General features: G+C 45.2%; 1 protein-coding gene and 1 pseudogene across 1 annotated transcript; both read left to right on the forward strand.

Moving 5' to 3' along the window:
• The first annotated feature begins 686 nt into the window (after window positions 1-686).
• LOC124118368 lies at window positions 687-10,842 on the forward strand (annotated as a pseudogene).
• On the forward strand, window positions 10,841-12,610 carry LOC125381960 (multiple epidermal growth factor-like domains protein 6; the record flags this gene model as incomplete). The annotated part of the gene is made up of 1 exon (XM_048399351.1): window positions 10,841-12,610. A coding segment is annotated over one exon (1,770 nt), but the record flags the coding sequence as incomplete, so codon positions are not given.
• Between the last annotated feature and the right edge of the window lie 3,583 nt (window positions 12,611-16,193).

A 16,193-nucleotide genomic window follows, 5' to 3' on the forward strand; every position in this document is an offset into this window, starting at 1 on the left:
GGATTCAGTGACATTAACAGACAGAGGGATTCAGTGGCATTTACAGAGGGATTCGCTGACATTTACAGGCAGATAGATTTAGTGACACTCACAGACAGAGACATTTAATGACATTCACATACAGAGAGATTCAGTGACATTCACAGACTGGGAAAATCAATGACATTTCCAGAGGGATTCAAAGACATTCACAGTGGGATTCGGTGGCATTCACAACCAGATGACTTGACCTTGCGCTGAAGTTGTATTTTTACCCATACCCTTTCATTCTGTCCTACTACATTAAGGCCCTTCTACTTTACAAGTCTTTAGTTGTCCTCAGACAGCAGATCATGTTGTCAAGCCAGACATGTTAATCCAAGGGACGTCACTCCACATAGAACGTCATTCCCGAAGAAGGAAGACCGTTTCAGATTGTCGGCGAGGTCAGACGAGCACGTTTTGTCAGTAGCTCTGTCCGTTTTTGTTGTATGGGGTCAGATATCGTTACTTTTCCACGTTTCTGGTTGAAATAGGATTAGTATATCAATAATAGGTTTATATTACAGTCAGGATCTTACTGGTGGCTTATCCTGTTATTGTGTTAAATTTTCGTTGTAGCACGGGCTTCTCTCGCCCGACGTGGTTGGTTTTAGTTTTAGCTGACTGTTTTGGCGAGCTCGTTGTTTATTGAAAATCGCTTCAATATGGATAGCGATAGTGACGAGAATGGCAAGAATTCAAATGCAGTTGTCTTTGAAGAAAGCTCCACTGATGCAGAATTTGCAGAACATTACATCAACATGGTATAAAAAGGACCCCGAAAACATCAAGACATAACTCACACTGAAACTATCATTTCTGATGTGACCATTAAATTTGTGGTACTAATTTTGACAGTTGACCCTAAAATAAATTATGTCCAATATCTTAATTCTGTGGCTCCAAAACTGTGATGTTGAATTCATAATAAAACTTGAAATTTGTAATCTTGTGATTCATTGTTAAACTTGAAATTGGTGATCTTGTGAATAGTGTTGTCTCTCCTCTACCCAGTATGGCTCCATTGGCGATACGTACTACACGAAGTCCCAAACATACAAGTGTCTATCTGCTGTTCCTGGTGTTCATGTACTTGTCAAATACATGGGAATAACATTTGACAAACAGCCAACTCCCCTAGCTCCAAAGGCTTCTTCACCATTGGTTCAGACTTTTATTTTCGGCTCTACCCCTCAGACATTCATGAATTTTTTGTCCGTGGTTAATGCCCAATACTTCAAAGCGCCGCTTTTAGCAATATTCCAGCAATATCAAGGCGGGGGACACCATAAATGGGCTTCACACACTGTACCCATGTGGGGAATCGAACCCGGGTTCCGAAGGGATGCAGGCCTCAGGTATATACCACTTTTGCGAAACTCTTTAGGAACCAAGAATCATAATCAGGGCGAATCCACAATCTTAAACTTCAGACACGCCAAATTGACTCACCTCCACACAGCGAATCGAACGGGGTCGACGACAGGGATACACGTTCCCTCCCTCGCTGTATCAAATTCAGCGTGTGAGGCATGTAAGGTATCGTTCTCAAACACCTGGTGTTATATGTAAAACAGGGAATTAATTCTAATCAGTATTGTTCATATACTTTTAAGTACTTTTAAATATTTTATTGTAGATTTAATTTGTTTGTCAGTTTTATAAAGACATGATAATTTGTTGCTGATGTGTTGATGCCTCGCATCAAAGTTCTTTTTTTTCGTCTTTTTTTTGTTTTTTGTTGTTGTTTTTTGTGGGTATTTTATGAAAGGAACATAATTCGTGTTTTGTTGCAAAGCGGAAAAAGGAAGGATGCTTACAAAGTCAAAATCGAATAAAAAATCTGAAAATAGATAGGGAAGGAAATATGGCCCAAATGAGCGAACAACAAAGAGAGAGATTAAACTACTGTATTCAAATGTGAACAGGGAACCATCATATTCAACAACCCGGCACATAATTAATTATTATCTATATTCACATAATTATTTGACAAATCTAGGGAAGTAATACTATGTTAATTACGACGAATAACCAGTTATGAGGCAGTAAAAGTGTATGGAATGATAAAAACGACTATGTTTTAATGTTATTATAATATAATGTCCTATTAAGAAGATTAAGAAGATCCGACTGATGATACCCTTTTCTGTAACTTGATTGTAAATTTAGGTCCCTTTAGGTTACTTTTGAAACCTTCCGGTATTGTGACTGATTTTCACAAAGAGAAGCAACTGTTGTGACTTCTTAATAAATGAGTGAACCTTCAGCGACATTGAAAGCTGACAAGACCGTAAGCAGACACACATTGTGTGTAGCTACAGAGGGTGCGAGTGACGATAAGACACCGTCAACTAGGACACACATTGTGTGTAGCTATAGAGGGTGCGAGTGACGATGAGACACCGTCAACCAGGAAACACATTGTGTGTAGCTACATAGGGTGCGAGTGACGATGAGGCACCTTCAACCAGGACACACATTGTGTGTAGCTACATCAGGTGCGGGCTACGATGAAACACCGTCAACCAGAGCACACATTGTGTGTAGCTACATAAGGTTTCGGGTTACGATGGGCACCGTCAACCAGAGCACACATTGTGTGTAGCTACATAAGGCGCGGGTTACGATGGGCACCGTCAGCTAGGACACACATTGTGTGTAGCTACATAAGGCGCGGGTTACGATGAGACACCGTCAACCAGAGCACATATTGTGTGTAGCTACATAAGATTTCGGTTACGATGGGCACCGTCAACCAGAGCACACATTGTGTGTAGCTACATAAGGCGTGGGTTACGATGAGACACCGTCAGCTAGGACACACATTGTGAGTAGCTACATAAGGCGCGGGTTACGATGAGACACCGTCAACCAGAGCACACATTGTGTGTAGCTACATAAGATTTCGGTTACGATGGGCACCGTCAACTAGAGCACACATTGTTTCATTGTTTGTAGCTACACTAGGTGCGGGTTACGATGAGACACCGTCAACCAGAGCACACATTGTGAGTAGCTACATAAGGTTTCGGGTTACGATGGGCACCGTCAACCAGGACACACATTGTGTGTAGCTACATAAGGCGTGGGTTACGATGAGACACCGTCAGCTAGGACACACATTGTGAGTAGCTACATAAGGCGCGGGTTACGACGAGACACCGTCAACCAGAGCACACATTGTGAGTAGCTACATAAGGCGCGGGTTACGATGAGACACCGTCAGCTAGGAAACACATTGTGAGTAGCTACACAAGGTTTCGGGTTACGATGGGCACCGTCAACCAGAGCACACATTGTGTGTAGCTACATAAGGCGCGGGTTACGATGGGCACCGTCAGCTAGGACACACATTGTGTGTAGCTACATAAGGCGCGGGTTACGATCAGACACCGTCAACCAGAGCACACATTGTGTGTAGCTACATAAGATTTCGGTTACGATGGGCACCGTCAACCAGAGCACACATTGTTTCATTGTTTGTAGCTACACTAGGTGCGGGTTACGATGAGACACCGTCAACCAGGACACACATTGTGTGTAGCTACATAAGGCGCGGGTTACGATGAGACACCGTCAACCAGGACACACATTGCGTGTAGCTACATAAGGCGCGGGCTACGAGGGCCACCATCAACCAGGACACACATTCTGACAACCCGATCCTCAGCTTTCGGCTCTCACTACAAACATGAGATACAGGGAACCTTTTCTGCCACTGAATCCCTTTGCAATGGTAATCGGTTTCTAAAGTCTTTGACACCTTCGTTACAGGGAAGTAGCTCATTTCATGCCCAATAAAGGATGCACCCTCAGCAACATAAAAAATGTGAAAACCTTTACAACACAAACTTCTGTTCGTTAAACTAATGCATGGTCACTATTTCCGCATCATAATGCTGTCAAATGCAGAAGGGGAAACTATTATTACCGCTTAATGTTGTATTTTGGACAAAGATGACTAGTCCTCGGGGATGTATGCACGGAAGTTGAAACGCTGGCTCTGTTACAGATGAAGCAGACACAAGGTACTCGTAGTTCACGTCTCTAGTGCTGAAGCTGATGAAGGTAGTGCTCCATCTTTGTTTCATACATGGACATTTGCTTATGGCTTTATGATATTGTCACGTTAGCAATTCATATACTCGTAAACCCGTGAAAGGTCTTCAGCAACCAATGCTTACCGTAAAAGGCGACTATGCTTGTCGACTAACGGGATCGGGTGGTCAGGCTCGCTGACTTGGTTGATGCATGTCATCGTATCCCAATTACGCGGATCGATGCTCATGATGTCAATCACTGGATTGTCTGGTCCAGATTCAATTAATTACAGACCGACGTCATATAGCTGGAATATTGATGAGTGTGGCAAACACAAACAAACAAACATAAACACGTGCTTGTGACAAGTCGGTGTCAATAGCCTCTGCTTTCAGCATGAAACAACAGAAGCCAAATGATTTTTCTCGATTTGAGATATGCCACCGTATGAACATATGCTGTCAAGGTGGTGACAGTCAGTGTCAATGCCGACATACTTCATAATGTCCAAGATTATTGCACTTATATAGCGTGCATGCACGTGTGTGTGTTTGTGTGGCTGCTTGTACTAGTCTGGACTGATGCCGATTTATAGTGCTAGCCCTCTGAGATATCATGCCACAGTTTAACATGAATATCCCACTCAGACACAGTATACTGACTCCCGAGTCGACAGTCCTTGTTTTAGCCAAGTACATCTTTTAACACCTTTTGATATAACGCGGCCGGGTGTTGCTTTAAGTGTTTAAGGGGTCGCCTTCTGCCTCGGCTATATCTTTTGACATGTCCTTCTATGGGACTCATGTTGTGTTTCTTCGTTGTTTAACGCCACACGCCAATATTCCAGCTATATGACGGCGGTCTGTAAATAATCGAGTTTGTAGCAGACAATCCAGTGATTGACATCATGAGGATCGATCCACGCAGTTGGGATACGATGACATGCATCAACCAAATCAGTATACTGACTCCGATCCGACAGTCCTTGTTTTAGCCCCTTAATGCCGAACGCCAGGAATGGTAACAACAAGTACCATCTTAAAACGTCTTTTGGTATGACATGGCCGAGGATCGAGCCCCGTACCTTCTGCTCTCCTGGTGGACGCTCTACCACTAGACCACGGAGGCGGTCACTTCATAAACAGAGACGCGAGTCTTATTGAAGGAAAACTGCGGGTAATGGGTTGTTGTTGGTTTTATGAGAATAAAACTACTGCGGAGTACAATAGAAATTCAACCCATTTCAGAAAGTGTATCCATATCATAACGTCGTTCCATAAAGCAGATGGACAAAACTCAGATAAACGACGTACAAATTATAGCATTTGGGATGTTTTCAGGGGTTATCTAGTTTCCGTAAAATACCCCGACAGGACCAGTGACAACCACGGGGACGGCTGAATACCCATCTCTTCATATATACTTATAGTAAGCAACATCGGTTACATTAGGCCGAACGATGTATACAAGTTTAAGAAATTTACGTAAATCAACAACATGCGCACTTAACACAAAATTCACTTGAAGTGTTTGAATAAAAGAATTGAATAAAAAAAATGAAATATCAGTCATATCAAATATCATAAAGTCTCACCAGTTTTATGAATAAACGGTTGTATCTAAATCTTATAGCTCACGCTAAAAATATTTCAAATGTTGCCTTGTTGCTCGCATTTAACGAGAATATGCATTTTATAACTAATTACATTATGCTCGGAAATCCTAGCCGGGATAGCTCTATTGTGATGATATGTCCTACACGCGTTTGTATGAGGCGGAAGGATATTTGAATTTTCCTTGTATGACTAACCCATTCGTGTTCCCTGCTTGACATGGGGATGTTTGAATGCTTTGCTGTGGTTAATACTTGTATCATTGCAATGACGTGTACGTGTACGTACGGTAAAGGTACTTCCTTGTTTGAGTAGCCCAGCGGTAGAGTGTTCACTCGTCAAGCCGGCCAGGGTTCGATCCCCATACGAGGGCTCGTCAAAAAGTTAAACAAACTTTATTATGGGCCATAACCAAGGTGCGCTAGTCAATGTAGTACATTGTTTGAGTAGTTCATTGCAAGTGTATTTGGTCTCTTGTGGCCGTTTGTATATGAGTGACAGCCAGTTGAACGTGATAGGGCTCCAGTTGGACGCAGAAATGGAAAAGAACGAGTACCGAGCAGTCACGTTTTTGACTTTAGAGAATAGTACTACCTAAGAAATTCATGACCGCATGTCACAAATGTATGAGGATAAGTGCCCTAGCTATCCAACTGTTGAACGTTATGTTTAATGCTGGGAGAACAAGCCTTGATGATGACCCAAGGTCTGGACGTCCCTTAACTTCCATCCATAAAGACCCGTGCTCGTGGGTTTCACCGCAGTGTTAAACGTCTGAGACCTGCATCACTTCGGGCTTTCCTCCCACATTAAGCTGACACGCCGTAATATAACTGGAATACTGTTAAAAGCGGCGTTTAACCCAACTCACTCACTCACTCCATCCATAAAGATTCAATCAAGGAGATAGAAAAACATATGCTGTCAGATAGACGTATTACCATTGCTGAACTTGAGGAAGACACAGGTCTAAACCATGGATCCACGAAAAACTAATATTCATGAACATTTACATGTGAATAAGATATCAACTCGTTGGGTGACAAAGTTTCAAAATTCTGATCTTGAGGCAAAAAGAACTGACATTACGAGAGACAATTTAGAGCTTATTGAGGAGGATTTTGTCAAATTCAAAAAAAGATTAGTAACGGGTGATGAAACATGGGTTTACCAATTTGATCCCGAGTCAAAACGTCAATCTATGGAAGAGCACCATCCTACTTCTCCGGCACCAAAGAAACTAAAGTCTTCAAGATCAGTGAAGGAGGTTATGGCCACTGTATTCTGGGATGCAAATGGTGTGATCCTTGTTGATTACTTAGAAAGTCAAAAGACGATTACCGGTGCCTACTATGCTGATTTGCCTCATCGCCTGAGAGATTATATTAAAGAAAATCTACGAGAGATGCTGACAAAAACACTTTCACATTTGTTGGTTTTGTTTGAACTTTTGACCAGCCTTCAAAGACACTACATACACACAGCGGGGGCTGCATCACTTTGGGCTTTCCTCCCACATTAAGCGGATTTGAGAGAACTACTTGTCTATTTATTGCGTTACATACTTGGCACAAGCATACACGATGGTACGTTTTCTTAGCTATGGACCCATCGACAATCTATAAACACCGCCCACATCGGTATTAGGTTTCCCACAAGAAAGCACCGATACACTTGACTGTGTGACTCTGTTGCAGGTAACCTTGCGCCTGTACCCCTCTCCTCTCCAGCATACAGGGTATGAGCTGCTGTGGAGACAAGGCTGTACGTGGAACATCCCTGTATTGTTTATAATCCATGGGGATAGAATGCAGGTCACGTGGCTCTCTACCTTGTCCGCTGTAATCATCCTGATTGGTCCAAGGATCCCATGCAGTAAGATTTAATGACGTAATATACTGTACTTGAGTGAGTGAGTGAATATGGTTTTACGCCGCTTTTAGCAATATTCCAGCAATATCACGGCGGGGGACACCAGAAATGGGCTTCACGCATTGTACCAATGTCGGGATTCGAACCCGGGTCTTCGGCGTGACGAGCGAACGCTTTAACCACTCGACCGCCCTTACTGTACTTGAAATTAGCTGGCCAGCAAAAGCAAGTGTACACTAATGTGGGTTTTAGGGTGGCAATAATTATACAAACAAGAAATGGTTATTCGATGGTGATGTATTTGATACGGGTATCAGAGGCCATACTGCTTGCATCGCATCAATGATTATGTCACAGCAAGTGGCTGTGTTTAGCCAAGTAACGTTTGTCAGTTTTAGATTTAATCAAATTTTCAAGTGTTTATTTTCTTTTCCCCGGCAGTGTATCTCGACAAGAGTAACCGCTCTGTTTATCTTTAACATTTAGTAAGATATCAGGAACAACAGATTTAATGAGTGTAGAAAGTGTGCATTGTCCAAAGGGCGATAACAGTTACTTTGCATGTATTTTGCTGTATTAAGAAATGTGTTATATCATTTTTAACAATGTATGTGTGTTTCTATGATTGTTCTACCAATTTATATCACAGCATCCCCAACAAGCACACCATGCAGCAACTGTGACGGTAACAACGTTACCTGTGTTGACGGTGTGTGTCTACCTCGCTGTGTCAATGTGTCGTCATCTGGAGAGTGTCTCCAGTGTCGGGACTCCAGGTTCTATGGTAAACTGTGTGAACATGACTGTCCAGACACCTGTCTCAACTCTCGCTGTCAGATGGACAACACCCGTGTTGTGTGTACAGAGGGATGTGTGGCCGGCAAGAAGGGAGGTAACTGTAACGTGAGCTGTTCTACAGCCTGTACACAGTGTGAACGTTATGGTGATGGTTGTACAGGACCGTGTCAGAATCCCCGGTATTACGATCCACACTGTAGAACACCTTGTTCCTCCAGCTGTACAGAGGGATGTAATAGGATCACGGGGGAGTGTGGCAGCTGCGTGCCGGGTTACAGAGGAAAGAACTGTAATGACACCTGTCCCCCCAACTGTAGAGGTGGATGTGATCAAGACACGGGGGAGTGTGGCAGCTGCGTGCCGGGTTACAGAGGAAAGAACTGTAATGACACCTGTCCCCCCAACTGTAGAGATGGATGTAACAGGATCACGGGGGAGTGTGGCAGCTGCGTGTCGGGTTACAGAGGGAAGAACTGTAATGACACCTGTCCCTCAAGCTGTAGCGATGGATGTGATAAGGAGATCGGAAAGTGTGAGGGTTGTAATCCAGGGAACAGTGGGAAGTACTGTAATATCTCCTGTCCTATCACCTGTGGGGAAGGATGTAATCAAGGCGGGCGGTGCTCGCGGCCAGGTAAGTTGTACACATATTATTTTATTCATTTCAATCCCACATTGGAATAAACGCATCGAAAGTAGTTATGTTGTGCACTTGCTGGTGTCACAAAGAGAGGGGGTTGTGACAGTTGTGATACTAGAAATACGATAGGGATTATTTTGTGTTTCTCTCTCTTTACTTTGGAATACGGAAACTGATTGAAGAGGGCCATATCAACATAATGTCTATGGGATAATCCGTTGGGATTCCGGGTTAGAACGTTATGGTGATGGTTGTACAGGGCCGTGTCAGAATCCCCGGTATTACGGTTCACACTGTAGAACACCTTGTTCCTCCAGCTGTACAGATGGATGTAATAGGATCACGGGGGAGTGTGGCAGCTGTGAGACAGGTTACACAGGGGACAAGTGTGATGTTACCTGTCCCCCCAACTGTAAAGATGGATGTGATAAAGACACGGGGGAGTGTGACAGCTGTGAGCCAGGTTACACAGGGGACAAGTGTGATGTTACCTGTTCCCCCAACTGTAGAGATGGATGTGATAAAGACACGGGGGAGTGTGGCAGCTGTGAGCCAGGTTACACAGGGGACAAGTGTGATGTTACCTGTCCCCCCAACTGTAGAGATGGATGTGATAAAGACACGGGGGAGTGTGGCAGCTGTGAGCCAGGTTACACAGGGGACAAGTGTGATGTTACCTGTCCCCCCAACTGTAGAGATGGATGTGACAAAGACACGGGGGTGTGTGACAGCTGTGAGCCAGGTTACACAGGGGACAAGTGTAATGTTACCTGTCCCCCCAACTGTAGAGATGGATGTGATAAAGACACGGGGGAGTGTGGCAGCTGTGAGCCAGGTTACACAGGGGACAAGTGTAATGTTACCTGTCCCCCCAACTGTAGAGATGGATGTGATAAAGACACGGGGGAGTGTGGCAGCTGTGAGCCAGGTTACACAGGGGACAAGTGTAATGTTACCTGTCCCCCCAACTGTAGAGATGGATGTGACAAGTACACGGGGGAGTGTGGCAGCTGTTAGCCAGGTTACACAGGGGACAAGTGTAATGTTACCTGTCCCCCCAACTGTAGAGATGGATGTGATAAAGACACGGGGGAGTGTGGCAGCTGTGAGCCAGGTTACACAGGGGACAAGTGTAATGTTACCTGTCCCCCCAACTGTAGAGATGGATGTGACAAGTACACGGGGGAGTGTGGCAGCTGTGAGCCAGGTTACACAGGGGACAAGTGTAATGTTACCTGTCCCCCCAACTGTAGAGATGGATGTGATAAAGACACGGGGGAGTGTGGCAGCTGTGAGCCAGGTTACACAGGGGACAAGTGTAATGTTACCTGTCCCCCCAACTGTAGAGATGGATGTGACAAAGACACGGGGGAGTGTGGCAGCTGTGAGCCAGGTTACACAGGGGACAAGTGTAATGTTACCTGTCCCCCCAACTGTAGAGATGGATGTGATAAAGACACGGGGGAGTGTGACAGCTGTGAGCCAGGTTACACAGGGGACAAGTGTGATGCTACTTGTCCCCCCAACTGTAGAGATGGATGTGATAAAGACACGGGGGAGTGTGGCAGCTGTGAGCCAGGTTACACAGGGGACAAGTGCAATGTTACCTGTCCCCCCAACAGTAGAGATGGATGTGATAAAGACACGGGGGAGTGTGGCAGCTGTGAGCCAGGTTACACAGGGGACAAGTGTAATGTTACCTGTCCCCCCAACTGTAGAGATGGATGTGATAAAGACACGGGGGAGTGTGGCAGCTGTGAGCCAGGTTACACAGGGGACAAGTGTAATGTTACCTGTGCCCCCAACTGTAGAGATGGATGTGATAAAGACACGGGGGGAGTGTGGCAGCTGTGAGCCAGGTTACACAGGGGACAAGTATGATATTACCTGTCCCCCCAACTGTAGAGATGGATGTGATAAAGAAACGGGGGAGTGTGACAGCTGCGTGTTGGGTTACACAGGGGACAAGTGTAATGTTACCTGTCCCCCTAACTGTAGAGATGGAATTGATAAAGACACGGGGGAGTGTGGCAGCTGTGAGCCAGGTTACACAGGGGACAAGTGTGATGTTACCTGTCCCCCCAACTGTAGAGATGGATGTGATAAAGTCATGGGGGAGTGTGGCAGCTGTGAACCAGGTTACACAGGGGACAAGTGTGATGCTACTTGTCCCCCGAACTGTAGAGATGGATGTGATAAAGACACGGGGGAGTGTGGCAGCTGTGAGCCAGGTTACACAGGGGTCAAGTGCGATGTTACCTGTGCCCCCAACTGTAGAGATGGATGTGATAAAGACACGGGGGAGTGTGGCAGCTGTGAGCCAGGTTACACAGGGGACAAGTGTAATGTTACCTGTCCCCCCAACTGTAGAGATGGATGTGACAAGTACACGGGGGAGTGTGGCAGCTGTGAGCCAGGTTACACAGGGGACAAGTGTAATGTTACCTGTCCCCCCAACTGTAGAGATAGATGTGATAAAGACACGGGGGAGTGTGGCAGCTGTGAGCCAGGTTTCACAGGGGACAAGTGTAATGTTACCTGTCCCCCCAAATGTAGCGATGGATGTGATAAAGACACGGGGGAGTGTGGCAGCTGTAAGCCAGGTTACAGAGGGGACAAGTGTGATGTTACCTGTGCCCCCAACTGTAGAGATGGATGTGATAAAGACACGGGGGAGGGTGGCAGCTGTGAGCCAGGTTACACAGGGGACAAGTATGATATTACCTGTCCCCCCAACTGTAGAGATGGATGTGATAAAGAAACGGGGGAGTGTGACAGCTGCGTGTTGGGTTACACAGGGGACAAGTGTAATGTTACCTGTCCCCCTAACTGTAGAGATGGAATTGATAAAGACACGGGGGAGTGTGGCAGCTGTGAGCCAGGTTACACAGGGGACAAGTGTGATGTTACCTGTCCCCCCAACTGTAGAGATGGATGTGATAAAGTCATGGGGGAGAGTGGCAGCTGTGAACCAGGTTACACAGGGGACAAGTGTGATGCTACTTGTCCCCCAAACTGTAGAGATGGATGTGATAAAGACACGGGGGAGTGTGGCAGCTGTGAGCCAGGTTACACAGGGGTCAAGTGCGATGTTACCTGTGCCCCCAACTGTAGAGATGGATGTGATAAAGACACGGGGGAGTGTGGCAGCTGTAAGCCAGGTTACACAGGGGACAAGTGTAATGTTACCTGTCCCCCCAACTGTAGAGATGGATGTGACAAGTACACGGGGGAGTGTGGCAGCTGTGAGCCAGGTTACACAGGGGACAAGTGTAATGTTACCTGTCCCCCCAACTGTAGAGATAGATGTGATAAAGACACGGGGGAGTGTGGCAGCTGTGAGCCAGGTTACACAGGGGACAAGTGTAATGTTACCTGTCCCCCCAACTGTAGAGATGGATGTGACAAAGACACGGGGGAGTGTGGCAGCTGTGAGCCAGGTTACACAGGGGTCAAGTGTAATGTTACCTGTCCCCCGAACTGTAGAGATGGATGTGATAAAGACACGGGGGAGTGTGGCAGCTGTGAGCCAGGTTACACAGGGGTCAAGTGCGATGTTACCTGTGCCCCCAACTGTAGAGATGGATGTGATAAAGACACGGGGGAGTGTGGCAGCTGTTAGCCAGGTTACACAGGGGTCAAGTGTAATGTTACCTGTCCCCCCAACTGTAGAGATAGATATGATAAAGACACGGGGGAGTGTGGCAGCTGTGAGCCAGGTTACACAGGGGACAAGTGTGATGTTACCTGTCCCCCCAACTGTAGAGATGGATGTGATAAAGACACGGGGGAGTGTGGCAGCTGTGAGCCAGGTTACACAAGGGTCAAGTGTAATGTTACCTGTCCCCCCAACTGTAGCGTTGGATGTGACAAAGACACGGGGACGTCAAGTGGTAAAGTTGTAATCTACGAAAGCCCATTACGACCATATTAGTATTTTGGTTTTTTTCTCTTTTAAAAGTCGTAATTACGAGAATAAAGACGTAATTACGAAAGAAAAATCGTTATTACGACTTTTGTTTTCACAATGACGACTTTATTCTCGTAATTACGAGTTTTGAAAAGAGAAAAAAAACAAAATACCAATATGGTCCTAATGGGCTTTCGTAGTAATCGCTAATATGAATGATATCCGTTTTAGCTTATTGTGCTTGGTAGTACATTTCTGTGCATCATACGTATACTTACTGCTGTTTCTATAACGATGAATGAGATACAGATTCAGAACAAGTGTGACGGCATCAGGCGGTCCACACGGGGGTTACCTGCGAGAGTGGTTGGCGGGTGGGGCGCATTGTGACGGGTGTCGGTGGGTACAGGGTGTTATTGTGACTAATACCTGGCAAGTTACAAGGAGTTGTTGAGGAGGGCGTTACGGGGACGTATTGTGACAGAGGTGTATAGTGTGAATGTGATGAGAGCCGGGTGAGTTGTGACAGTTTTGGCCGGTTACAGGGATGTATTTTGACAATTATAGTCTGGTTACAGGGATGTATTGTGACACTTATGGTCGGTTCACATGGGTGTATTGTGACAGTAATAGGCGTTTCACAGGGACGTATTGTGACAGTTATGGTCGGGTTACAGGGATGTATTGTGCCAGAAATGGTTGGGTTACAAAGATGTATTGTGCTAGTTATGGTCGGGTTACAGGGATGTATTGTGCCAGTTATGGTCGGGTTACAGGCATGTATTGTGACAGTTACGGTTTGGTTACATGGATGTATTGTGCCAGTTATGGTCGGGTTACAGGGATGTATAGTGCCAGTTATGGTTGGGTTAAGGGGATGTATTGTGACAGTTATGGTCGAGTTACAGGGATGTATTGTGACAGTTATTGTCGGGTTACAGGGATGTATTCTGCCAGTTATGGTCGGGTTACAGGGATGTATTGTGCCAGTTATAGTCGGGTTACAGGGATGTATTGTGCCAGTTATGGTTGGGTTACAGGGATGTATTGTGACAGCTATGGTCGGATTACAGGGATGTATTGTGCTAGTTATGGTCGGGTTACAGGGATGTATTGTGACAGTTTTAGTCGGGTTACAGAGATGTATTGTGACAGTTATGGTCGGGTTACAGGGATGTATTGTGACAGTTATGGTCGGGTAACAGGGATGTATTGTGACAGCTATGGTCGGGTTACAGGGATGTATTGTGAGAGTTATAGTCGGGTTAGAGGGATGCATTGTGACATTAACGGTCGGGTTACAGAGATGTATTCTGACAATTATGGTTGGGTTACAGGGATGTATTGTGAGAGTTATGATCCCGTTACAGGGATGTATTGTGAGAGTTATGGTCGGGTTACAGGGATGTATTGTGACAGTTATGGTCGGTTCACATGGGTGTATTTTGACATTTATAGTCGGGTTACAGGCATGTATTGTGACAGTTATAGTCGGTTCACATGGGTGTATTTTGAGCGTTATAGTCGAGTTACAGACATGTATTGTGAGAGGTAAAGTCGGGTTACAGGGATCTATTGTGACAGTTATAGGCGGGTTACAGGGATGTATTGTGAGAGTTATAGTCGGGTTAGAGGGATGCATTGTGACATTAACGGTCGGGTTACAGAGATGTATTCTGACAATTATGGTTGGGTTACAGGGATGTATTGTGAGAGTTATGATCCCGTTACAGGGATGTATTGTGAGAGTTATGGTCGGGTTACAGGGATGTATTGTGATAGTTATGGTCGGTTCACATGGGTGTATTTTGACATTTATAGTCGGGTTACAGGCATGTATTGTGACAGTTATAATCGGTTCACATGGGTGTATATCGAGAGTTATAGTCGAGTTACAGACATGTATTGTGAGAGGTAAAGTCGGGTTACAGGGATCTATTGTGACAGTTATAGGCGGGTTACAGGGATGTATTTTGACAGTTATGGTCGGGTTACAGGGATGTATTGTGCCAGTTATGGTCGGGTTACATGGATGTATTGTGCCAGTTATGGTTGGGTTACAGGGATGTATTGTGACAGCTATGGTCGGATTACAGGGATGTATTGTGCTAGTTATGGTCGGGTTAAGGGGATGTATTGTGACAGTTTTCGTCGGGTTACAGAGATGTATTGTGACAGTTATGGTCGGGTTACAGGGATGTATTGTGACAGTTATGGTCGGGTTACATGGATGTATTGTGACAGTTATGGTTGGGTTACAGGGATGTATTGTGAGAGTTATGATCCCGTAACAGGGATGTATTGTGAGAGTTATGGTCGGGTTACAGGGATGTATTGTGACAGTTATGGTCGGTTCACATGGGTTTATTTTGACATTTATAGTCGGGTTACAGGCATGTATTGTGACAGTTATGGTCGGTTCACATGGGTGTATTTTGAGAGTTATAGTCGAGTTACAGACATGTATTGTGAGAGGTAAAGTCGGGTTACAGGGATCTATTGTGACAATTATAGTCGGGTTACAGAGATGTATTGTGACAGTTATGGTCGGGTTATAGGTATGTATTGTGACAGTTATGGTCGGGTTACAGAGATGTATTGTGACAGTTATGGTCGGGTTACAGGGATGTATTGTGACAGTTATGGTCGGGTTACAGGGATGTATTGTGAGAGTTATAGTCGGGTTAAAGGGATGCATTGTGACAGTTATGGTCGGGTTACAGGGATGTATTGTGACAGTTATGGTCGGTTCACATGGGTGTATTTTGACAGTTATAGTCGGGTTACAGGCATGTATTGTGACAGTTATGGTCGGTTCACATGGGTGTATTTTGACAGTTATGGTCGCGTTACAGGGATGCATTGTGACAGTTACGGTCGGGTTACAGGGATGTATTGTGACAGTTATGGTCGGGTTAAAGGGATGTATTGTGACAGTTATGATCGCGTTACAGGGATGTATTGTGATAGTTATGGTCGGGTTACAGGGATGTATTGTGACAGTTATGGTCGGGTTACAGGGATGTATTGTGACAGTTATGGTCGGTTCACATGGGTGTATTTTGACAGTTATGGTCGCGTTACAGGGATGCATTGTGACAGTTACGGTCGGGTTACAGGCATGTATTGTGACAGTTATAGTCGGGTTACAGGCATGTATTGTGACAGTTATGGTCGGTTCACATGGGTGTATTTTGACAGTTATGGTCGCGTTACAGGGATGCATTGTGACAGTTACGGTCGGGTTACAGGGATGTATTGTGACAGTTATGGTCGGGTTACAGGGATGTATTGT

This window comes from Haliotis rufescens, unplaced genomic scaffold, assembly GCF_023055435.1.
Source record: "Haliotis rufescens isolate VD_foot unplaced genomic scaffold, xgHalRufe1.0.p SCAF_2, whole genome shotgun sequence".
Taxonomy (NCBI): Eukaryota; Metazoa; Mollusca; class Gastropoda; order Lepetellida; family Haliotidae; genus Haliotis; species Haliotis rufescens.